At 40.7% G+C, this 25,626-nt stretch overlaps 1 protein-coding gene across 1 annotated transcript in view; it reads right to left on the bottom strand.

Annotated features, from left to right (window-relative positions):
* LOC126234901 (uncharacterized) overlaps positions 1 to 25,626 on the bottom strand; it is a 447,962-nt gene that overhangs the window by 402,338 nt on the left and 19,998 nt on the right. Inside the window, exon 2 of the mRNA XM_049943641.1 lies at positions 9,005 to 9,157. Coding sequence (XP_049799598.1) covers positions 9,005 to 9,157 — 153 coding nt within the window. The remainder of the gene's footprint in view (positions 1 to 9,004; positions 9,158 to 25,626) is intronic.

Genomic DNA, 25,626 nt, shown 5'->3' with positions numbered 1-25,626 from the left:
ATGTGTCAATAAAGTTTCCCCTTCCTGGGACAATGAATTCACGGTGTTCTTATTTCAATTTCCAGGAGTGTATCATCCGCTGCAGCGAAACCCCGCTAACGTTGCGGGTACACGGCCGCTCCCACCAGCAGTGGATTGCGCTTCGTACATGTCTGATACGTGTCTCTACAGCACTGTGTTCGCACATCTTTCTTCACGCGGAACGAGCGTGGGGCTCCCCCAAACGCAGACTACTGTCCTCTTCTGCGAAACGCTTTGTGGCAGGCCTAGAAACGACGAGGATTTTTTTGGCACGCCACTTACAATGAGTGCACTATTTTAACACATTTTAAATTATCTAATCTCAGTTATGCATCCTTTGTGAACTCAAATTTTAATGTGCATCTGAAAATGGGACACATGTCCTAAAACTGGAATGTGCTTTCTTTTTTAGAAATAAATAGTTTTTACAACTGTAGCGGAATTCATCACTCATGACGAATAGCGGTTGTGGATGTCCCGTAAAGAAAAACGTGTCTTTTAATAAGACTGTAAACGGTAGAAATCGGTAAGCTCTATAACGGTCACTCTTTGGTTGAATGGCTTAGTAGTAAACATTGTCGAGGAAGTGTTAACTCTTCAGCGTCCGGCGCGCCCACGGCACTTGAACCAGTGGGTTAGTTAAGCCGGCCTCCTGCCCTCAATATACACCATGCCCACTCTTTCGCCAAAGACCATTACCAGGGAGATATCCTACTTGCAGTCAAGACAGCAGCTCAGGGAACTCCGAGGCTATTTGCAGACATAGAATGTATATCGGTTTGGAAGCTACCACGTGTTACTTTATTTTTAAAGGTGATTGTTGTGGTTCACTGACGTTAGCCATACAGGGAAAATAACCTGGGAGGGGAAAGCAAAGCGGAAGGATGTAAAGCAGCCGAGTGACCAATGTGAGCACCATTCTGTGGATGTTTGTGAGAGAAACAGTCAGAAGAGGGAAGAGATCAGCAATGAATATCGGAGTATAGGAGGTGGTAGGAGGCGGGTACAGTCAGTTTTAGGATGATGTTTGCCGCCGCCAGGTCTTATTGGCGAGCGTAAAATCAGACTAGAGATGTTAAGGCAGCAGTGGGTACGCTGGACGAAGGAAGAGGTTGTTCTTTTATTTCGAGGGGCGGAAAGTGGAGACCTCAGCGTAACTCAAGGTATTGCGCTGAAGGGAATTCTTAGTTCGTCTATGGGAGAGAGGAAGGGACATTTTTTTCGGTAAAGGACTGGATGATCCATAGTGTTCTCTTTCTGTGACTAGTTTCTAGGTGGACTTCTGAGTCACTAAGGCTATTACTGAAACTTAATAATGTCTCAAAAACTACTTGAAGCCAGAAATTTCTTGGCATTATCCTAATAGTCTAACTTCGGATATAATTTTAATCAAAGAGCTTCGCTCCGCATTTATTTCGACGTGCTCTTTTAAGCATGTAGTCTTTTCTTTCTTTATAGTGTTGTCAGATATTTTGTGTTGCCGCTGCATTACAGACTGTTGTTACATTTTTGTATGGCAGATGTAAGTCACATAAGGGTTATTCACCTAATTTGACTTACTGACCCGCATTTTTATGCGTTGGTATCTCCATAGTTTGCTGATCCTTTCAACGGATGCGAAGCATTCTGGAAATGAGAAGTCAGAAAGCGTCAGTGAATTTCGCTTGTCCCACGGGGTCAAGGCTTTATAGTGAGGCTAGCGACTCATTTAATTATAGGTATCTGTTTCGAATACTGACAACCATATTCTGTATATGATGAAAATGAAAATTTGAGCCTGCCGGGCCTCGAACCCGGATTTCCCGCTTTAGCGAGCGGCCTCCTTAAACGCTTTAGCTATCCATGCACGAAACATGGTCAGACCCAAACTTCCATATGTCGTCGTTCCTACGTCACAACCTGTTCTCGCACAAACATTATGTAATTCCCGAACAAAGGAGGACACTTTAATTGAAAGTCGCTGCCTGGTAGCGTTATCTGTGTTGGAAGATTTAGTACCAAAGGCAGCCGAAAGCGATTAACTTCATTTGGGTTGATAAGTGCTTCACAGTGCTTCAAAACTAGTCAAGAGTCAACGTATCATTCAGGCTCCTACATTCGTTTAACAGGAGTTTCCACGAAACTACTGATAATGACTGCACATTGAAAACCAGTATGACCGAAATAAATTTTATAATGCATAAATGTGGTCAACCAATAACTTGGAAAATATGAAATTTTCGTTAGAATACCGGAATTCGGGAATAGTTCTTCAGAAATTCGACGTGTTTACTTAAATGAACACATAGGGATGTAAGCTTCAATTATATGCAACCATTCATTCACAGAATTCGATAGACTATACTCGAATAACTCAAAGAGCTACGAAAATACATTCATTACTGTCGAAACAGAGACCTGAGTTAGTGTTTTTAGAATAATTTTATTATCTGGCACGACCACATGTTCATTTTCGGCCATCCTCAGATGAAAAATACAGGCCGTGGTTCAGTCGTACCACAGTGGAAGCTAGGTTGTCAACGTGGCTGAGTGCATCAGTGAGCATATTGCTTTGCACTATAAAGTTTATTTCAGTCGGTGCTCAGCTAACCATTTAGTGATGGGACTGCACCACGACCTCTATTTCATAGTCTCGTAATTTGTTTAGAAATGCACCATCTTATCAAAAGCTTACGAACATATTTTAGTGCACATTGATAGGTGGTGTGTCAACCATCCGCGTTCATGACGGCTTCACACCTTCTGGGGTCATTTTGAGCTGTCTGAATGTACGTGAAGGAATGGCAGCTATCTCTTCCTCAAGACCCTAAATCAGAAAGGGTAATGATGTTGGACACAAGATTCTCGGGCGAAATCGGTCTTCTAACACATCCCAAAGCTGTTGCACAAGTTTCAGGTCGGGGCTCCACGGAGGACAGTCCATTTGAGGAACATTATTGACTACTAAGCATTGCTTCACAGTTGCTCCTTTATGACAGAGTGCATTATGATGCTGATAAAAACAATCATCGTCTCCTAACTGTTCCTTTTCTGTACTCAGTATACTATGCTGTAAAACGTATTCATATTCTTCCACATTCGGCACTTTCTTAAAGGTAATAATGGAGTCAAATCTTAACCTCGGAAAACACCACCCCTCCGACCCCCACCGCCCACGCCACACCCGAACAACATCTATTCTGCACTTCACTGCTGGCGCTACGCATTATGGGAGGCATTCCTCAAACTCGAACCCTTCCATCGGATTGCCATAGGATGCAGCGTGATTCATTAAGCGGAACCACTCCTTTCCAGTCATCCACTGTGCAGTGACGTCGTTTTTGACACCATCTAGCACTGACTACAGAAATGTTTGGCTCTTGGGGATCTGCTCGACCACTGTAACATCCTTTTTAACTCCCTGTGCACGGTCATTGTGCCAGCTGGACTGGTAGTAATACTTTGGAAGTAACGAATGATTCCTTCTAATGATTTCACGCGATTTTTTACTCCAACCTCCGTATGTTCGACGGTCCTTGACCGTCCGTTCAATGACGCCCGTCTGGTCTTGGTTTAACTATGTATGTTTCTTCATGCCTAAATTTTATCAAGCACATCACCAACAGTCAATCTGGGTGGTTTTAGAAGGGTTGAAATGTCCCTGATGGATTGTTTACACAGGTGACATCCAGTGGTTCCTGTAAGTTCGCTCTCCTGACCGACGCTCTGCACTCTTACTGCTTCCCTACTGGCAACTCAATACGGCCCGCCTTATTTTATAATCTTTCGTCGATTTCTCGTGACATCGACACTGGTGTCCAAAATTAAAGCAACAAACTGTTATTAACCAGTTTGTTTACGTGATCATCCTCCGCAGCAAGCACAGAATTACTTATTCCGTAAATAAAACCGCCTTTTCTTGCAGCAGCTTAATTTATTTTTTCCAGATGCGTTTCGCCTGTTTCTTATTCTAAGGCATCTTCTGTGGGATAGTTTGTTGGCATCTCCGTTTCGTCTCATCTGGTCTGGAGGTCGCAATACCACTTTATTTCCGAAACATAACCACAATTTTATATTCTGAACTTCTTCTTTCACACTGTGTAAGTAGGCTGTTTATGTTTTCTTATTGGCAACGTTACGTAGCGCTCTGTATGAAAATCACTGGCTGTGCTGTGTGCAGTCTGTGGCTAGTTTGCATTGTTGTCTGCCATTGTAGTGTTGGGCAGCTGGATGCGAACAGCGTGTAGCGTTGCGCAGTTGGAGGTGAGCCGCCAGCAGTGGTGGATGTGGGGAAAGAAATGGCGGAGTTTTGAAATTTGCAAGACTGGATGTCATGAACTGCTATATATATTGTGACTTTAGTTGATATTAAGGTAAATACATTGTTTGTTATCTATTAAAATCTTTCATTTGCTAACTATCCCTATCAGTAGTTAGTGCCTTCCGTAGTTTGAATCTTTTATTTAGCTGGCAGTAGTGGCGCTCGCTGTATTGCAGTAGTTCGAGTAACCAAGATTTTTGTGAGGTAAGCGATTTGTGAAACGTATAGGTTAATGTTAGTCAGGGCCATTTTTTTTGTAGGGATTTTTGAAAGTCAGATTGCGTTGCGCTAAAAATATTGAGTGTCAGTTTAAGCACAGTCTTGTATAATTCTTCTAAGGGGACGTTTCAGAACTGTTCACCATGATTATCCTTCTTCTTTGTGGTGCTCTATTGTTCTTTTATCACTAGATACAGCTATTTGTTCGAACACTGTGCTTTTAACAACGTAAACTGTTAAAAGCAGAGTGTTCGAAACTAGTGACAAAAGAACAGTAGTGCACCACAAAGGAGAAGGAGAAACATGGTGAACAATGTGGAAGAAAAAGTTCAGAATACGAAATTGTGGTCAAGTTTCGGAAATAAAATGGTAGTGCGACCTCCAGACCAGATGAGAGGAAACGCAGACGCCAACAAGCTATCCCACTGAATGTGCCTTAGAGTATGAAACAGGCGAAACGCGTCTGGGAAAAATAAATTAAGCTGCAGCAAGAAAAGGTGGTTTTATTTACAAAATAAGTATAAACTGTTATTTCCCCGTGCTGTGTCTCATTCACGATATAATCATACACACTCTGAACAGATGTCCGTACGATCATGTTCTGCACGGAACATGGCATTTCGGGCAACGGACAACCACGCCCACGATGACAATAGGGCGCTTATCAAACTGGATAGTGCTTGCCGGGTAGTCCCACATCCACAATCGCTGTGTACACAATCACAGACGGTGCAGCATGGCACAGAGAAGACGTCTACCTGATTCTCTGAGGTGGAGGACCTAGGAAGAATGCAAGCAGGACAGTCCCAAACCCATATGGACCGCTGGCATAATGTGAATCGTTCTGTTGTTTCCCGGGTGTGGCGATAGTTTATAGAGACCGAACCTGTATCGCGAAGACTAGGGCAGGGCCGACCACGTTTGACGTTGGCTGTAAAGGCAAGACGGTACGCCCTTAGTACTGCACGGCTACTGCCATCTTACATCGCAGCATGCACAGGATGCATTGTATCGTGGCAAACAGTGTACAGAAGGCTTCGGCAGAACGGTCTTCATTATTGGAGACCTGCTGCATGTGTAACTCTGATACATCTTTGCAGAAGAAAACGTTATAATGGAGTCGTCAACATCCCACCTGGACGATCGAATAGTGAACCAATGGTCTTTTGGCAGATGAGTCCCAGTTTCATCCGGAGAATGATTTTCGATGGATTCTCATGTGGAGGGAACGTGGATCTTGTGGAAAGAAATCAATATCGAGGAGATCCCTAAAGGTGTGAGCATGGATTATAATGACCACACGAACACCTCTTCTTGAAATTGTACGGGTCAATCGGCAAGCTTTAACTGCTGTCAAGTATCGTGACGAGATCTTGAGACCTCATGTGCCCTTGACTTCCTACTGATGGACAATAATGCTGGATCTCTTAGAGAACAGATGGCTTGAGAGGCACCCACATGCCTTGCTCATACTGTGGCATCAAGCAGTCAGGCCTGCAAGATGAGTGGTCTGCCAAGCGAGTGGATTCTTTCTTATTTGACGAGTAACGAACTCAAGTACTCACACTTAGTTACAAGTTATCCTCCTATATGATTACTACGCAACGGAAACGCATATCTGACTATCAGTAATTTACAGAACTCTGACTGTACATTACGCACTGGCAATACCACATTTTCTTTTTGTCTTTTATTTAACGGCTTTTATTAACACGTGGCCATCCCACTGAATATGAATGGCGCACACATTATAAATTCGGGACATTATGACAACATACAATTTGAGGGAAAAGTCTACCAATCTCTTTCTTTTCACTATCTGATTTATTCCGATAAATTCTCTAACCTAAACACACAAATTCTATAACCTACAACAATATCACATGAGAAATTCCGCCCAGTGGGCATGGCTTTACATTAGTGAATCTCTATATTATGGTCTCGTAATTTATTTACCGCTACAGTGCACTTTCTGGATAGGATGGTGGATCTTTTATTATACCTCACACTTCGACTCTCACAATCATCATCACGAAACTTTCCTCCAGACCGAGCGATATAGAAGGAACAAGCATAACCCATTAATCTTTTGAAACTACCTCGCTACTCCCCCATGCAAACCACACATACCCAAATTACATGACATACACCACACAACAATATGAAATACTACACAAAGAATGGTTACAACATTATCACTTTCAGCTTTCCCACTTCAATTAATATTTATCCCAGTTTCACACGACACTGCCCCACTTTGTAATTCTACTTTCCTACTATGAACTCTGGAGATACATGCACGTCTTCCTGTGCAATGCAAGCCAAGTGGCGTTGCTGGATAGACGGCCGACTCACGTTGATTCTCTCTCAGAGTTTAAATCTAGCGTCACACGGAATCCTATCACGCAACTTAACATTAAGAACATAATCATCACACACGCGAGTCCTCAACAGATATCATGGACGAGTACTTCTCTTTATCCTTTGTCTCATACACAGATTGAGACTCACACAGTACTCACCACGTGGAAGTACTCGTCCCTAATTTCAAGTCCTGCACACGCCATTTCTTAAATATTTCAGCTTATGGTACACACGCTATTTCTTAAATATTTCAACTTATTGTACACACGCTAGTAATTCAGCTTAACTTAAGCACACGGAAGGATTTCAACTTATAACTACACGTGGTTTCATTGTGACCGTTGGTCACTACCGAAGATTACTACAATCCCCTTAATATTACCTGCCTGACATTTAATTCTCCCCACAAAAGTTCCTGAGAAAGAGAAATTATTAATTCAAACTACTCTTAAATATTCCACATGCATACCATGCCTCCAGTCTTTCGTCATTACTGAGCACAACTAAAACAGGTCTTAACAGCAGAAGATCCAGCGGCAGAGTGCTGAAATATGGCCGTTCTGTAGGTCATCTCGCACCTCTGTCGAGATGGGGGAAGCACCTTGCTATCGTATTGGTCAGCCACATTTCAGGCGCTCAAAGCTCTGGTACCTTTCATCTCTTTGGTCCCACCAAAGGTGGCCAAAGGATCGACTCAAAGATGATCATATATCCACATTCACTATCTGCGGTTAGCAGACGACCATACATTCATTCATTTCACAGATCTCACCAAACTGGATGTAGGGATTTACTTTGTGGGAGTGCACATGCGATCAATTAAATAAATAAATTGTCATTCTTTCCCACACTGGTATCCGGCTTCGCTGCATTAATTGAAATTGAGTTATTTTTACACAAAAAATGTGTTGTTCTGACAAGAATAATGAAGTATTTTGTACCTATTTTCAATGTCGGGCGGTACTGTACCCTTTCGGGCTCATGTTTTGTTTGAGAGGAATATATTGAACTGATATCGTGGTCTACATGCTCTTCCGATTTTAATCCCGTAGAGCACGTCTAAGATGCACTAGGGACACGGGTTGGAACCACCAACCACACTCCATGACTAGTGTACAGCTCTGCAGGAAGTATGGGCGTTATTTCCTCAATATGAGATTTATGACATTATTCACAGCATGCCCCGTTGTTGTCAGACCTGTGTTGCTGCCATATGTGGTCATATCCCATACTGAGCACATTAACCAGTTGTCGGAATGCGTGTGCAAATCCGTTAAGTTGAAAAAAACGAAAAACATTTTTGTCTACCGTTATGCATGTTTGAATTGTTTACGTTATGTATTCTTTACATTGTTTCTACTTTACTGTCGCCTGTTTATACTGTTTTGTGGCAAAATAAATGCAAACTTGATAAATTTCCGTTTGTTGCTTTAATTTTCGACACCAGTGTAGTAGTCAATTCCGCATTACGCAAAACTGTCCGGATACTTTGATCATATATTTTAAATGTGTTTGTGTCGGACAGTTAAATTATTCTAAAGACTCTCACAGCGCTGTCAAGGAGTAAATAACAACAGTTGCTGCGACAAATGGCATGCAAGTCACGCAATTGCAAGATAGGATGAGTGAAAAAAAGTAAAACCACAGTGCCAGAGGTTGAAAATACCGCTAGAGTTGTAAGGTTGTTTTATTAAACACACACGACCGGTCTCGGGTGTCGTAACTTGGTTCTGTGACCCCGAGCGCCGCGGTGGACGCCTACAAGATGCGGTGTGCTACCAGCGAGCGCAGAGCATGAGAACCTGAAGATGGGCGTATAAGAACTCGAAACGGGTCATGTGTTTAATAATTGGACCTTACAGCTGTAGTGGTATTTTAATCCTCTGGTTTAATGCTCAGTTGCGGATGTTCCTCTGACAGGACTGTTTGTAAAACCACAGTGGGTTGCTTACTGCATTGGGTCGGATTTGTCCTGAACGTACCGTATTATTCCACGAGAAACTGTTCTTTAGTAGTGTGCGCAATATCGATGCTTTTTGCGGACGAGGTAAGGCGACAGCGGTATAGGCAGTCACTCACGCGTACTTGCACAGTACTTACCGAGGATGCCGAGCCGGAAGTTGAGCGTGATGACGATGATGCGGCCGAAGCTGGCGAGCGTGGTGCCGTCGTACGGATTGCCCGAGTTCCATTCGTACGACTCGCCGTGGATGAACACCAGCACGGGGAACTTCTCTCGCACTCGCGGCGACACTGCACAGAGAAAGGAACGCGTACGGCTTACCACTCGGTACAGTCTTACATGATGCGTACGTTGTTCTCAACGTGACACAATTATTATCCACCTCCAAAATCTCTTAAGTCTTATGAGGCGATTACCGGCGTCTGCGAAATATTATTGTGAAAAGATTTGCTAAAAATTAGCACTTAACAAATCTAAATGTCCTGTTTCTTTTTCCTTATGCGACTGTACATTGTAGAAGGACAACAACTTGTTACATTACGAGCAGTGTTTCAAGTCACCAGATACAGTATAAGGTGGGCATGTCATTTTGATTTTTGTAAGTTTTCGATGTGCACGTCAGGGAGAGAGAGAGAGAGAGAGAGAGAGAGAGAGAGAGAGAGAAATTTTTGTTACTGTTGAACAATCTTTGGTCCTGTGGAGACACATTCTTTGTCTCTGTGGAGTCTTAGTTGAAATGTGGTAGGCGATGGACATCTTCAATAGTGCTGTGTTGGCTTGTGATTATATCTGTTAGACGAAGAAAATTTTATTGTAAAGGATAGAAAGGATGGATATGATGTATAAAGTGGAAGGCGACAAGAATACAAATTTCGAATGATGTTATTATTTTTTGAAGAGTTGAAGTTCGAGGTACGACTGTAGCACTGCTTAGCTACTTTGTCGAATGGCTATGGCCTGCTGGTTAACTTGCTCAGAACTACAATAAGATCGGCCCACTTCCCTGAATAATGCTTTGAGATGCCAACTCACTAAGCTGTGTGGTTTTTATAGAAATTCTCTGTTAACATGGTTTTCAAATCATTGTTCAGTATATGAAGCATATTATCGTTCAGACCAGCGTGATGTGTGAAGATCACGCGAAGTTTAACTCTGTCTTTTTGAATACATTCTTCATTCTAAAGTAATTGTCTTGGAGTATCATTTCATAGGAATAGTTTCTGTCACCATCTCACTGTTGAAAGCTGGTTTATCACTACGCATTACCACATTACGCCATATGCTTTGCAACAGTTTGAATTGTGACTGGAAATTTTACTTAAAAACTGACGTCTAGCTTAGTCGCTGCCTGCTTGCTGTTGTGCTTTCGAGAAATCTGCAACAATATTGTCAAGACGCGAGGTAAGTGGATATTTTTATTAGGGTACAGATAATTATTTTACTTCATTTGCGCATTTAATATAAGGACAAGTTGTACTCAGGCCAGTTAAAGTTCAATGCAGATTACGTTCCTTGTAGTTAAACGTTAGTGTACGAGTTAAAGTTGAATAACAGTTTGTGGATACATAGTTTTGGTTGTAGGTAGATTTTTTATAGAGTGGGAGGTGATTCTGGGCTACTTTTCACGCAGAAGCATTTGTAGAGTAGATGTTGCAACAGCTTTAAGCAGATACGCAACTATCGCTCAACCGACCAAATCAGCTGCTTTTCCCATTTAACTAGAACAAGGGAATAGTAACAGGAAAACGAATTAAAGCTAGGAAACTTCATATTATATACAAAGCATACTATACAGTAGCAGAACCTTTTAGAATGTCTAAGCGTTTCAACTGTAGAACAAGCAGTTGAACAGTTTTTGTAAGCGTATTTTTATATAATTACGTGACACAGTGTATGTACACAATACGTGTATAATGTATGTACGAATAATCTTTTATAAGACCATAGATGTAGTCAACCTACACTCTTTATGTTTGTTTTTTTGGTACTGATGATACGTGACTGGCCTGAAATGGAGAAAATTGGATAGCCGATGATAAAATAACTGGAATAGCACTGCACTGTACATTGAAATTCTTAACACGTCATACCCACCGGAAAAAGGTAAACGGAAATTGGAAATACAATTTGAGACGGCGTTCATTCCTTCCGAGAGTCGGTAGAGGTGTGGACCATCTTTCAATGTCTGAAATATGTGGAATACTGACCAATATTTCTACGTAACAACAAAGAATTGTCTACAGCAGTCAAATATGGAATTCATAGGCGACGAGGCCTTCCTTTCCCTAAGCACAGAATAAAAGTATACTAAAAAGTAGCAGGCTGATTACTAATCAGATAAATGATATTTATACGAAACGAGACAAACAGCTTGTTTCAATATATGAAAATCAGAATTTAGACAGGTTCAACTTACATTCCCATGTATCATCTTTTAAATTTCAGATTAGTCCTGAATTTACATCTCAGTTTCAGTGAGTACATGACCTAGTAGTTACAAGATTAACAGATTTCGTATGATATCTTGCAAAATAATGAAAACAGTTTTGCTTGATGATTTGCAATGCTTAAATCTTGACTACGCCTCACACGAGAATAAGGTTTAAAGTATTTCAGGTTACGTTATACAGTTAGTTTTTACAATCTGATCCTCTGCGTTTATGATAGGTCCTACGCAAAGACATTTGTCTTTAAAAATTACCAGGCGTGTTTTTCCTTTTTCTCTGGAACAGTTTTTTAATTAATAAGCATGTTCGCAATGTGGTAAGTTTGCACGAGCAGCTGTAATTTCAACTAGAGACCAGATTACGAGTACCAGCTAGGATTTCTAACGGAAACAAATAGTCAGTAGTTTCTAAAGACGAAAGGGGAATAATGTTGTCTGGTAAGGCTTCACATTCAGCACAATCTCTGAAAGCTCAGCTCTGCAGATCACTAAATACCTGATTATCAAGTAATTCTAAATAAGACTTTTGGCAAGTATTTCATCCCATTTGAGGAACTTTTTAATCGAGAAATATGTTTCAAAGATTAAGTAATGCGTCACCAGGAAATTAAACCCGTCAAGGAACACGGAACTGCGGTTGAAACTCGATTAAGAAGCTGAAATTTAAAAACTTGCTGAGCGAGAAATCGCCCATTTATCAGCTCCGTCGCATCGGGGGCAGCCCTTTATAAATATCAAAACGGCTGTTTACTTTCGAAAAAGTCTTCTTCCTGCCACCCTCCTCCCTCCTCCTCCCACCCTTACTCCACAGCCCCCTCCCCTTTCACCTCGAACATGAATTACCCCTCCGTGATTTGAAAAGTCTCCGAGCAGCAGGGAGGGCTTTTAAATTTCATCATGAAAGTCCCAGCGGACGCACACGACTTATACCCTTATACCAGTACACGGCATCATCGTAAAACACGTACTATAATTGCTTAGATGCCGAACAGACAGAAAAGAAAATTAACCACAGATAGCATTTTGTATGCTACAATTAGCGTTAGTTTGGGTTAATATTAGTAAACTGCAGAAGATTACGCGAAGCAACCGTTAGTTCTTTATCCTACACCGAAATAACGTAGGATGTGGGTGGAACAGGGTTTTGGCTGGGGGTTGTGAAGGCTTGGGCTCAATTTTACAGAGAACTTCTTGAACAGAAAATATTCTTCTCGACAAAAGAGAAATGATAACAAAACAGAACTTAACGCACAGCTCAAAAGATTCTTGAGGGCAGGACTCAACAAGAAAAACTCTTCATAAAAAACCTTTAACATAATAAAAACAAATTGCACTCGACTTTTCCCCAGCTTTTAACAGTGAGTCTATAATACTTCACAATGTCTGGCCCGTGGGCTCGGGAATTAACCGCAGTACAAGAAACTAGTAGACAACTCTCTGTCTTAACTAAGGATAACTAATAGCACTCAGCTAAATAAAGATCTATGCTCATTCCTGTCACTGAGAAGTGACTGAGGCGAAGCTACATTCAAGCTTCTATCGGACTGTCTAGGCAAATTTCTCAATGCTGTTTCATGTACAATACGACATACAGAACAGATCGCTCTCACAGGGTAAAATAACAAGATAATTTTCTATTAAATGGCATCAACAAATTCAGTCACGTTGACAGCGTAATAATAATGTGATCACCTTCTGCCCGGGAAAAGACACCAGCCACCCCACTGGGTTTTTTGTGTCAACACTGCGGCCACGCCCCTCGCTGACTATTAAAGAGGTCCAGTAGACAGCTCCTTGGTGTCCCAGCTCGGAGAAGGCGTTCTGTTCTTGGTTCTCCACCAACTGACGGCACTTGTCCACACCTCCATTCGCTTCCGTAAGCAGCCACTGGACTGCACGCAATGGAGGGCTTACGGCACACAGGTTACCAGAAACAGCTCTGCTATCCCAAAGATAACTTCGCGACCCCCCCCCCCCCCTGCCACCATGGGAATCAATTTTCAGGGCTTAACGGCTCTTTATCCACAGCACAACACAAGATAAATTTGAGTAATTCATCTAATAGATACCGTTCATTTTTAAAATTTAAGTAAACAAATAAATCTTTGGGCACCCCTAACCAACCTTAACACAGGTTAATACTAAAGAGATAAAAAGAGGCAACTGAAACGAGGGTTAGTGTAACACAGAAAGAGATGAAAATACTACGTAAAACATTAAATGAAGTACGCGACTATGATGAACAGCTGATTTAAAACGCTAAAGCAAAATTACTACGAATAAAGGGTTGGAAAGACTAAATATTGTGCTGAAAATGTACGCCCTTATACAAATTAATTCCTGTCAGGAATGTCGCAGTTCGTAGTAATAGACGGAAAATCATCGAGTAAAACTGAAGTGATATCAGGTGTTCCCCAGGGAAGCGTCCTGGGACCTCTGTTGTTCCTGATCTATATAAATGACCTGGGTGACAATCTGAGCAGTTCTCTTAGGTTGTTCGCAGATGATACTGTAAGTATCATGTAAGGTCATCCGAAGACCAGTATCAGTTGCAAAGCGACTTAGAAAAGATTGCTGTATGGTATGGCAGGTGGCAGTTGACGGTAAATAACGAAAAGTGTGAGGTGATCCACATGAGTTCCAAAAGAAATCCGTTGGAATTCGATTACTCGATAAATAGTTCAATTCTCAAGGCTGTCAATTCAACTAAGTACCTGGGTGTTAAAATTACGAACAACTTCAGTTGGAAAGACCACATAGATAATATTGTGGGGAAGGCGAGCCAAAGGTTACGTTTCATTGGCAGGACACTTAGAAGATGCAACAAGTCCACTAAAGAGACAGCTTACACTACACTCGTTCGTCCTCTGTTAGAATATTGCTGCGCGGTGTGGGATCCTTACCAGGTCAGATTGACGGAGGACATCGAAAGGGTGCAAAAAAGGGCAGCTCGTTTTGTATTATCACGTAGTAGGGGAGAGAGTGTGGCAGATTGATACGCGAATTGGGATGGAAGTCATTACAGCAAAGACGTTTTTCGTCGCGGCGAGATCTATTTACGAAATTTCAGTCACCAACTTTCTCTTCCGAATGCGAAAATATTTTGTTGAGCCCAAGCTACATAGGTAGGAATGATCATCAAAATAAAATAAGAGAAATCAGAGCTTGAACAGAAAGGTTTAGGTGTTCGTTTTTCCCGCGCGCTGTTCGGGAGTGGAATTGTGGTTCAACGAACCCTCTGCCAAGTACTTAAATGTGAATTGCAGAGTAGTCATGTACATGTAGATGAAAATTGTACGGGATATTCTGAGACAGGCCAACTAGTCAGTGTACAAAATAACATAATAATTAAATAATAGGGCAATGTTGTGACTGATAGCTCACAACCTGCGAGAACTTTTAACAGTTAATTTCTAAATGCAGCAGCAGAAATAGGGTTATATCATTCAGTTAAAAAAACGAAGAGAATACATAAAAAACGTCATTCCACAAAACTTTAAGCAACTAGGATAACTAACAACCGTCACTGAAGTTTCTAGTATTGTATACTCTCTATCTCTCTCTCGAAAATATTCGAAAAACTAATGCACACACATTTAAGTAGGGAGAATTTCTTAGCATGTCTCAGTTTGATTTCCAGAGGTTTTGTCGATTGAGAATACTGATTATACATTTATTCACCAAATATTACAAGCCTTGAATCCATACTGATATCATAAATACGAAAGTAACTCTGTCTGTTACGCATTCACGGCTAAACCGCTGAACCGATTTTGATGAAATTTGTTGTGCAAAATGCAAATAGCTTTAACCCAGGGGAAGGACACAGTCTACTTTAGAAAGCTGGTAGTACAAGGTATTTATACATCTGAAGAGTATAACGTGAAATATGGAACAATAATTACTCTTTCAGAAAGCTATTTACACTTTGACTTTTGAACTTCGTCACATTTACGAATTTTATTGTTTTATATGCTACTTAGATAACGATTCAACGTAACGAATACAACGATTGTACAAGCCTCATCGTGTTTAATCCATACTTCTGTTCTAATTTCAGACACAAGCACGTCGCATTTTAGCCGCTGAACTTCAGCGTCTCTTATAGCTTCTGAGACACTTGGAGACTAACAACAACTAAGTCCTTTAAATGCCGTAAGAAAAATAGAGAGAAGTCGTACCTGTACATATAGAACATGGTTTTTTTTTTCAGTGAGGCTGCATTTGATGATAATGCGCAACTGCAGCCGTGTTTGATAGGCAGATACCTCAGGACATGTGACCTTAATGCACAAAAAAATGTTAAAAATTTGCGCTGCATTAAATTACATTTTTTTTATTTTATTTCTTTCTCATTTTAAGCTATTTAATAATTTTAGGAAGACCACATTTCATTTTAGTACCATCATCATCACTCTTCGTCAACAATTCGTGGCTTCAGGTAGTTGTTGTTGTTGTGGTCTTCGGTCCAGAGACTGGTTTGATGCAGCTCTTCATGCTACTTTATCCTCTGGAAGGTTCTTCATCTCTGAGAAACTACTGCAATCCACAACCTTCTGAATCTGCTTAGTGTATTCATCCCTTGGTCTCCCTCTACGATTTTTACCCTCCACACTGCCCTCCAGTACTAAATTGGTGACCCCTTGATGCCTCAGAACATGTCCTACCAACCTATCCCTTCTTCTAGTCAAGGTGTGCAACTAATTTCTCTTCTCTCTAGTTCTGTTCAGTACCTCCTCATTAGGTATGTGATCTACCCATCTAATCTTCAGCATTCTCCTGCAGCACTACGTTTCGGAAGCTTCAATTCTCTTCTTGTCTAGACTATTTATCGTCCATGTTTCACTTGCATACAAGGCTACACTCCATACAAATACTTTCAGAAACGACCTCCTGACACTTAAATCTATACTCGATGTTAAAAAATTTCTCTTCTGCAGAAACTCTTTCCTTGCCATTGCCAGTCTACAATTATATCTTCTCTACTTCCACCACCATCAGTTATTTTGTTTCCCAAATAGCAAAAGTCATTTACTACTTTAAAAGTCTCATTTCCTTATCTGATTCCCTCAGCAACACCTGATTTAATTTGACTACATTCCATTATCCTTGTTTTGCTTTCGTTCATGTTCATATTATATCCTCCTTTCAAGACACTGTCCATCCCGTTGGACTGCTCTTCTACTTCCTTTCTTGTCTCCGACAGAATTACAATGTCATCGGCATTCTTCAAAGTTTTTATTTCATCTCCATGGATTTTAATTCTTACTCCAAATTTTTGTTTTGTGTCCTTTACTGCTTGCTCCATATACAGATTGAATAGCATCGGGGAGAGGCTACAATCCGGTCTCACTCCCTTCCCAACCACTGCGTCCGTTTCATGCCCCTCGAATCTTATAACTGCCATCTGGTTTCTGTAAAAATTGTAAATAGCTTTTCGCTCCCTGTATTTTACCCCTTTCGCCTTTAGAATTTGAAAAAGAGTATTCCAGTCAGCATTCCCAAAAGATTTCGGTAAATCTACAAATGCTAGAAACGTATGTTTGCCTTTCTTAATCTATCTTCTAAGATAAGTCGTAGGGTCTGTATTGTGTGTTCCAACATTTTTATGGAATCCAAACTTATTTTCCCCGAGGTCCGCTTCTACGAGTTTTTACCGTCATCTCTAAAGAATTCGTGTAAGCATTTTGCAGCCGTGACTTATTAAACTGGTAGTTCGTAATTTTCACAGCGTCGGCGAAGGAGCGTCAAATAACAAGACTCAATTGCAGCAAGCGGTAGCAAATCCCAAATGGGGTGTCTTGGGCAATAAAGCCGTAAGCACACTGCATTTAATTTTACTGACATGTGAGTAAAGCTGCGAGCAACAGCTAGTAATAAAATACGCCAGCTGGAATTTATTGTGATCTTGCGAAGGCGCTGGACGGCACAGTTCAGTCGTTTTCGGTAGATCGCATGAACGGTCACGTTAGATAACCTGGATTGCTCCATTGAGCTCATAACACGCTAATAACTGCGTATTTCTTCCGCGCAGTTACTAGCTGGTCTCCTAACGTTAGAAAACTTTTTGATGAGTTTTGCCATCCCTCTCATCAAAGTTAATATCTTGTAAAAATTGATTCTTACATTTGTAATTTATTACAAAGTATTCTTCGGTTTCCTTGTTAGTTACAATTCGGTTTCAATTTATGTTTCTCATATCTGATTTAATTAAATTTTATTTATTGTTTACCGTACTGTAAATGTAAGTGGACAGGCAATAAACAAACGCAAGATTTTTTTTTTTTAAAGTTATTATTTCTGTCGTTTCTATTGGCAGCTCACAGTAGGATTCAAAAACGGAACAACAGCTCGGAAGCTTTATAAGTTTCGTGACCACTGGTGCAAACCACGGTACGCTCTCAGAGAAACTTAAGTTCAATGTTTTTGGCAGCTTTGTACCCAACTAGTTTGAACCATACTTCACAAACAGAAAGTAAAACGTTGCGCTGAATAATTCAAACAAGGAAGGGTAGAAAATTTTAGACAAGAAAGAAATTATGAAGGAACTCCCATTGGGTTCAGTTTTCGATCCACTTATGTATGTGAATAATCTTCCAAATAACATTCAACAGTCGGTACATTTGCAGATCATACTAGTGTTATAATAAACTCCATAAGAGAGAAAGCCAAAGAAGAGATTATTGAAAATCTTTTCTAAAAAAGTCCTAAGCGATTTTCTGAAGATGGTGTCTTCCTACATTTTGATAAATCTTACTGCATTCAGCTCTGAACCACAATTCGAGTCATACCAACAATCGATGTCGCTTTTCAGTCCTCTGGGGTGTTGTGTATACCTCGTTCTAAAATGCCTGCGTGTTTGATTCACGTATACGGATTGACAGCAGTTACAAGCTAGTTGATATATCCCAGACTGGATGATATTTGTCAGTGTTGGCTCTGTTTCTTCAGAGACTCTTCCGTATTGTGTTGTTGGTTCTGTGTGCTATTTTGAGCCCGTGTCTCTTAAGTTAATTTCCCACCCTGTCTGTAACTTTGTTGTTGTAACTCATTATACACCATTAGTTTCTTACTGTCTGCTGATTCGTTGTGAGTTGTGTTGTGTCTGTGTGTGTCTATGTTTTGTGATTTCGTTTTACCTATAGCCTATGTATCATACCCATTCTACCGCGCAGTTTCTTTCATTGCGTTAGATTATTCTGTATAATTATGTTTGTTCATTATTGTTTTGTTTAGTCTGTGTAGTAAATATCTGAAGCTCACTTCTTTATGAATTATGGGGTGATTCGATTGGTTATGACTGATGGGCTGGTGATTGTGGATTTCCTATAAATTGTAAACTTGTATTTGTAGTTTCTCTTGTGTACGATGCGATCTAAGAAATTGAGTTTTTCATCGGTTTGTGTTCCTATCGTGAACTGTATTTGTGGGTGGATGGTGTTTTCTCCTCGTGAAGTTCCTTCATACGAGACTGCAATTCATCTGTTAGGCAAATTATAACGACTACATATCTGTATCAATATTTTATTTTGCATTGCTTTGGATTTACTATTTGTTGATTAAAAATTTGTTGTTGAATGTGTAGTAGTTGTACTGTGTGATGAGCTGCAGTACAGCTGATATTTCTAGTATGTTCGTTGTGGGGATGTCTCCTTGTAGTTGGAGATTTCTTTCTTCCTGTCAGTGAACGCCCACCCAGTTGTCCAAGATAACGTTTTGTGCATGTACCACATTCTGTTTTGTTTATAGAACATATTAGGAAGACAGAGAGCATTATATTCCTCTTCAATAAGCTTATAATTGAGAATACACGTATGAAGAGCAACACAGTTTCAACTCTCAAAGTAATACATAGAGTGATTAAAAGTAGAATTATGAAGATTCTTCAAGAAATATAAATTTAGAACTGCATTAAAATCATCCTAATGACTTACGTAACGATCAAACTGATTCCACAAATAAATTTTGTAGGTAATTTCCATTCTATTTTATGTGCAAATGACAGCACGTAACATGGAATTAGGGCGCATTACCTTCCCATCTGATGTGTGTTTATTGCCCTAACATTTTTTACAGAAACGTTTGTACCTTGATTTCATAATATTCATGGTGCTTCCAACGTTTTTATTTGGTAACATGGAAGAATCATATGTGTAACCACTTTTTATTTTCGTCTTTATTTAATTTATTGCTATGTGATGTATTTTACCAGCTCTTCACAAATGCTGTGTAACAAGTGCTGCCGATATTTTTTATTGTGTTGCAGTTTTTATATGTGATAACGAGACAGAGTCAAGTACACTCCCATACAATTTATTTTAGTAAATTAAATTTATCATCTTCATTTCATTTTACCTTTAGAGTGCTTACCAAATCTGTTTTAGCAGTGCAACATAGTACTGTATAATTACGGTTTACTCCCTTATTGACTGTATTTTAAGCACTTCGGAATTTGTCATAGTATCTAAATATGTTTTAACGTAACTACATTCTTCTATTAGGTCTCGGTAAAAAGTCACATCCTGTATTCACGAGGCTGCGTCTTGTGATGTATTGTTCTGATTTGTTGTGCTCCACTGCTGGTCACATCATTGGAGCACAACATATATCACTGCAAAGCGTTTTCTATATACAGTGTTTTTTAATCATTTGTAATGCATACACAAACAAAATTCCTCTTGCCATGTGTTATATGATTACCTAAGTCATTGTAGGACCTTTTGAACGATTAACGTATGTGTTTCTACGCTACTCTGTTATAAGATTTTTGTTGCCATGTTATGTATGAGTAGCCAAGACAGGGTGAGACCTTTTCAGTGAATAACGTGTGTATTTTTACGCTACTGATTTATAAATAGATTTTTTCCTATCTTGTCGTCTCGTACCTTACGACTGCGTCATCACCTACAGATCTGTATGTTGTCAACAGATATACAAAGATGTTATGATATGAAGCTCACAACTGTTATTACTGAAATGTACTATCTCTGATAAGTGCACAGACAGCCTGCTTGTGAACGTATTTTCAAGCCAACGGACTTAGTTAACATGTAAAGTGCGTATTATAACATTGATTTTTAGTGATTTATATGAAGAAGTTAACACTGGTAACAGTTCAGGTAATTTACATCATTTCGCGATAGACAGAGCTTCGCTGCAATGAAAAGCCTTATTTCTAACGATGACATGAATACATGTCGAAGTATTTTAAAGGCTAACACGTGCTAAAACCAAATATAAGTAATGTATGATTTTCATCATTTTTGTAATGTTCTACTGTCATGACATGTTTGTGCATTTCTGTGTATACACTCAGTGCTTATTTTTTGTATAATTTTTAGTTTCTACTGTAGCACTTGAAAATGGCCCAAAGGCCGAAACTGTAATTTTGAAACAAATAATTTCTACAGTCAGTGGCGAATATGATGTCCTTAAAAAAATTCTACGTGAGTTTGAATTCCAACCTTGAGAAACTCATTACTATCACTTATTAGTCATCACTGCTTCTTCATTTCGCCTACTTACATGCCGCATCAAACCAGTCACAAGGCTGATGACTCTCTCTCTCTCTCTCTCTCTCGTACAGTGATCGTGACCGGGCCACATATCAGCGTTTCTTTAAATAGGAACCATATATATATATATGACTCTCTCTCTAACCAGTCTTGTGACTGGTTTGATGTGGGATATAAGTAGGATATATATACATGCCTAACTTTTAATTATATTGGGGATCATCCTTGGAGTAAGTTTACATACGTTGCACGCCTTTCTACATTGCACTACGCTTTTCTGGCGTTGTGAGGACGTTACAGATGCAAGCATCTTCCTTAAACCGTGTCATTGTGCTCCGCCATATTTACCGCGGTCAGCAACGACGCTACAAAACTCTCTTAGACTGCCGCTTTACGCTGTTTTCACATCTCTCGATTCCATCTTGTTAACAATGTTGTTCCACGTGCCGAGAAATTATTTAACTAATTACAAAGCTGGTCGGATATTTCTAAGTTACTTTCTTGTTCACTGATTGACAGGAGGGACTGAATCGAACACCTTCTGGATGTCTACGACAACTTACACAAACAGAACGATCTTAGTTTTACACGTTCGATGTTTGTAGATTCTACTTTCAAAGCCACAGAGTAGATTTGGTACTCTCCCGGAAGTCGTAAGTCAAGAGCATAAAACATATTCAATGAAAATCCATATTCTACATGTATAGGGGGTAAACGCACCCTTTGGTAGTTAGTATCGATTGTTTCTTTCGCTTCAACAATCAGGCTCTGCAGTGACTGAAGTTGAATCTGACTGCTGCGTAATTGGATACCGTCGGTGAGTGATTGTAGAAGGCAATGCTGTGCCACTGTATGTACAGATGACATCAAATGAGATGATGAAATTTGGGCCGTTTCCATCAGGGAAGTACCCATAGGACCACCGAGTAAAACGTTCCCGCTAGACGAGTGTAATCCACGTTACTGCAGGGAGGTTCAGATGCTGACATAAGGGTGGATCAGTTTTGAGTTGTCAAAATCTCCACGCTACCATCTCGCTGCTTGAGTTGACGAGCATTTCCTCTGCTGTCAGACTTCGAACGAACTGCTTCGAGGCGTAGCTCGTTAGAAACTTGCTGGTTTGCACCTTCCTCATCAATGTCGAAGGCGCGGGAGCCGCTGACCGAACGTTGACATCAGTATGAATAAGCGTCAACCGCAAATACAAATGTAACAGCCTACTACAATGCTGTGCAGAACTTAAGGACGAAAGTAACTTTCGTATGATATGTCACTGCCAACTAACAAAGTTGGAAGAAACTTGGACGTTAGTTGAAACTACCACAGTACAGTACAGAAGGTAACTAACTTAAACAAGCAGTGAGACAAACAGCAATGAAACTTCTATTCAAAGACTTTAAATGCACTGAAGTTGGGTTTTCCATTCCTCCGCCAGCGCGGTCGTTGGTGCATGTGAACGTGCTGCTACACGTATCCGCAACGCATCGCACTTGTGCTGGAAGGGATTTGAGATGGGGGAATGTGCAGGCTAGTCCGTCGTTGGATATGCTCTCGTTTCAAGAGCTCCTACAGCTGCGCTGTTCAGAGTGGTCGCGAATTATCTGTCACCCACAAATATCAAGTCAGGAGCGGATGCGCCCCTGGTAAGGCGCACATAGAGCAGGCGTGCAGTGTCGCAATAAGGTTGAGCGGTTTGATGTACTGTGTTCACAGATTTGGAGGTAAGTACGGTCATACAACCTTATTCGTCCTCACGCCAAAACACAAGGACCATTAGAACGAATATGTTTGACAATGCTCCTGGTTGCATTACGTGGTCGCACTTCTCGCCATTTCAAGATACCTCCAACATTATCGAACAGGACCCCTCTGGTGGTCCAGGTGGATAACAATTCGCCACCGCATCGAACTGTGCATATGGAGGAGCTATTGGAATGTGAAGATACTCGGCGATTGGACTGGCCTGACCCTCCCTCTCGTCTTAAATCCCATCGAACACAGTTGGGAGCCATTGGAGAGACAAATTGCAGAACGTCCCCATGCATATACAACCATATAGCAGTTTTCACCCACGCCGATGGAGTAATGGGACGCCCTACCACAAGAACTCCGTGTCAACTTTGTGGACAGCACACGAGCACGTTGCAGAAGATGCACTGCTGTGTGTGGTGATCACACAACATATTAACAGCCACGTCCCGCCGTTTTTAATATCCAAGAGACTATAAAAAATCGCGGTGACTTAATGGTAATTCCAGAATGAGATTTTTCACTCTGCAGCGGATGGTGCGCTGATATGAAACTTTTCTGGCAGATTAAAACTGTGTGCCGGACCGAGACTCGAACTCGGGATGTTTCCGCGAAAGGCAAAGGTCCCGAGTTCGATTCCCGGTCCGACATAAAATTTTAATCTGCCAGAAAAGCTTCATATCAGCGCATACTCCGCTGCAGAGTGCAAATCTCATCCTGGAAACATCCCCCAGGCTGTGGCTAAGCCAAATCTCCGCAATATCCTTTCTTTCAGGAGTGCTAGTTCTGCAAGGTTCGCAGAAGAGCTTCTGTAAAGTTTGGAAGGTAGGAGACAAGGTACTGGCAGAAGTAAAGCTCTTAGGGCGGCGTATGGGTCCTGCTTGTGTAGATCAGTTGGATGAGCACTTACCGGAAGGCAAAGGTCCCGAGTTCGAATCTCGGTCCGGCACACAGTTTTAATCTGTCAGGAAAGTTTCTTAATGGTAATTATTGTCTTTGAATAAAAGTGTCATTTCTGTTCTTGTCACCGCGTATTTCTTTCAGTTACCTTTTGTACAACTCTATAGTAGTTATATCTATTTATGGGATATATTTCATCAAACAACGTTACTTGGCAGTGACACATCATACTTTCGCCCATAAGTTTCACAGAATAGTGTAGATCAGCGACCCGGGTTCATTTTATAACGGTTCCAGAGAGTCACATTTCTGATGTTAGTGAATTATAGCGATGACATCCGACGGCTCTACACAAACTTGTGTTCTGCTGTTCTCCCAATATGAGGGACAGCCGACTGTCTCGCAGTTCTTTGGAATGTATGAACTGCAAGTAATTACAGCAAAAATAAATTGCGTGTAGCATATTGCAAATGAACACATACTAAAAGTGGAAATAAAGCCTGGGCAGAACTTATGGGCCAGAGGATGTCGTAGGCCGCAGAAGAATTCAGATTGTCGAGGGCAACAAACAACAATACTTTTTGAAAGGGATGGGCCTAATTATCGTCAGATAAAATGACATGCACTAGGTAGCCGAACTACCTCCGAAGGGGTTTCCCGGCCAATAACACCGTACGACCAGTTCATTTTTAGAGTTCTGTGCCTGAATCGGTAAAACAGAACCTTTATACGATCACCTTCTTGACCGTCTTTCTGGCTGTTGTTCTGTTTGTCTGTCTGACAGAACGGGTAAAAGTACCAAGTTGAAATTTATGTCCCTTGACGGCATAATAAATGTAAGCTTCTGAGGTACGGCTATTTACGTCACATATTTTCATTCTGACAAACTCACTCACCAGAACCTCCAGGGCACTTCTCGTTGATCTAGAATCATGAAATTCGGCACAAAACAAGATTCTAAAGCACAACCAAAGGAATAAATCAGAAAACTGTTAATTTATAATGATATCACACGATATATTTATATGTAAAAGGTTATCCGGCGGTCTGTTTGTCTGCCAGTCTGTAAAGACTCCTTTTTCTCAGGATCGGATAGAATTTATTAATTTATGTCACAGCTACGGTCTTTGGTCCCTTGGCAGGTGTAAAAAATAATTCTAAGTCATACTCGCTCTTGCCCATTTTTTTCTTTTATTCAAGTACTTCCTGATAAGAAAGATCAGTTCCGCGGAACAGATGGTATAATGCCAGCAGACGACTGCAAGAAGTATTCGTATAAAGCAGAAGGAACAGGGCGACCGCAAATATTTGCTTGAGAGTAGCAAATTCTTCAAAATGAAATCCTTTCTATGAAGTTAAAGCGAGAATATGAGAATATGCAGAAGGAAGCTACCACGGAAGTGGAGAAGGCTATAATGTTTTCCCAATTTAAATGGCAAAGTCTAAGAAGTATTTCCAGCAAATCGTTTCCCCCCCTCTCGAATAAATTTGAATACCTTGGCCATATATTTCCGCCTCTGACACCTACAGTTTACTTTGCGCTCAGTTCTTCCTTAATAGCGTTGTTCCCAGTTTTCATTGAACTTCCAATTTTCGCACGTCATATGAAAGACAAATTTCTGCATGTGAAATATTCGAGCGAGAAGGCGATGCTGATGCAAAGTCACAGGAGCGGAGAAACTAAAAGCCTCCATTGTTAGAGATCAAACGAAATAGATATAAATGGACGTATAAGACCGTTAAGTCCACATTCAAAGAGTTTTATAAATGACAAGCTGTATTAACTTTCCTTCCGTTACTAAAACATTCTCCCCATTCTATTTAAAATGTTTATTGCAGAAAATTGTCTTTACAAACATTCGTTATGTGGTTTCTCATTATCTTAAGGATAGGAATTATGTACACATAATAAAAAGGAATGAAGGAAGATTAGAATTTAACGTCCCATCGACAGTGCTGTCATTAGGGACGAAGCACAAGTCCGGATTACGAAGGGACAGAGAAGCAAATCTGCCGTACGCTTTCCGAAGAAACTATCCCGATATTTGGATCACGACTTAGGAAAGTCGTGGTAAACCTAAGTCTGGATGTCGAGATCGTGAGTTGAACCTCCACCCTCCCGAATATGAGTCCTATGTGGCAATCACTG

Source organism: Schistocerca nitens, chromosome 2 (genome assembly GCF_023898315.1).
Source record: "Schistocerca nitens isolate TAMUIC-IGC-003100 chromosome 2, iqSchNite1.1, whole genome shotgun sequence".
Taxonomy (NCBI): domain Eukaryota; kingdom Metazoa; phylum Arthropoda; class Insecta; order Orthoptera; family Acrididae; genus Schistocerca; species Schistocerca nitens.
The sequence above is the reverse complement of the archived record's forward strand: the minus strand, read 5'-3'. Positions and strand labels throughout refer to the sequence as shown.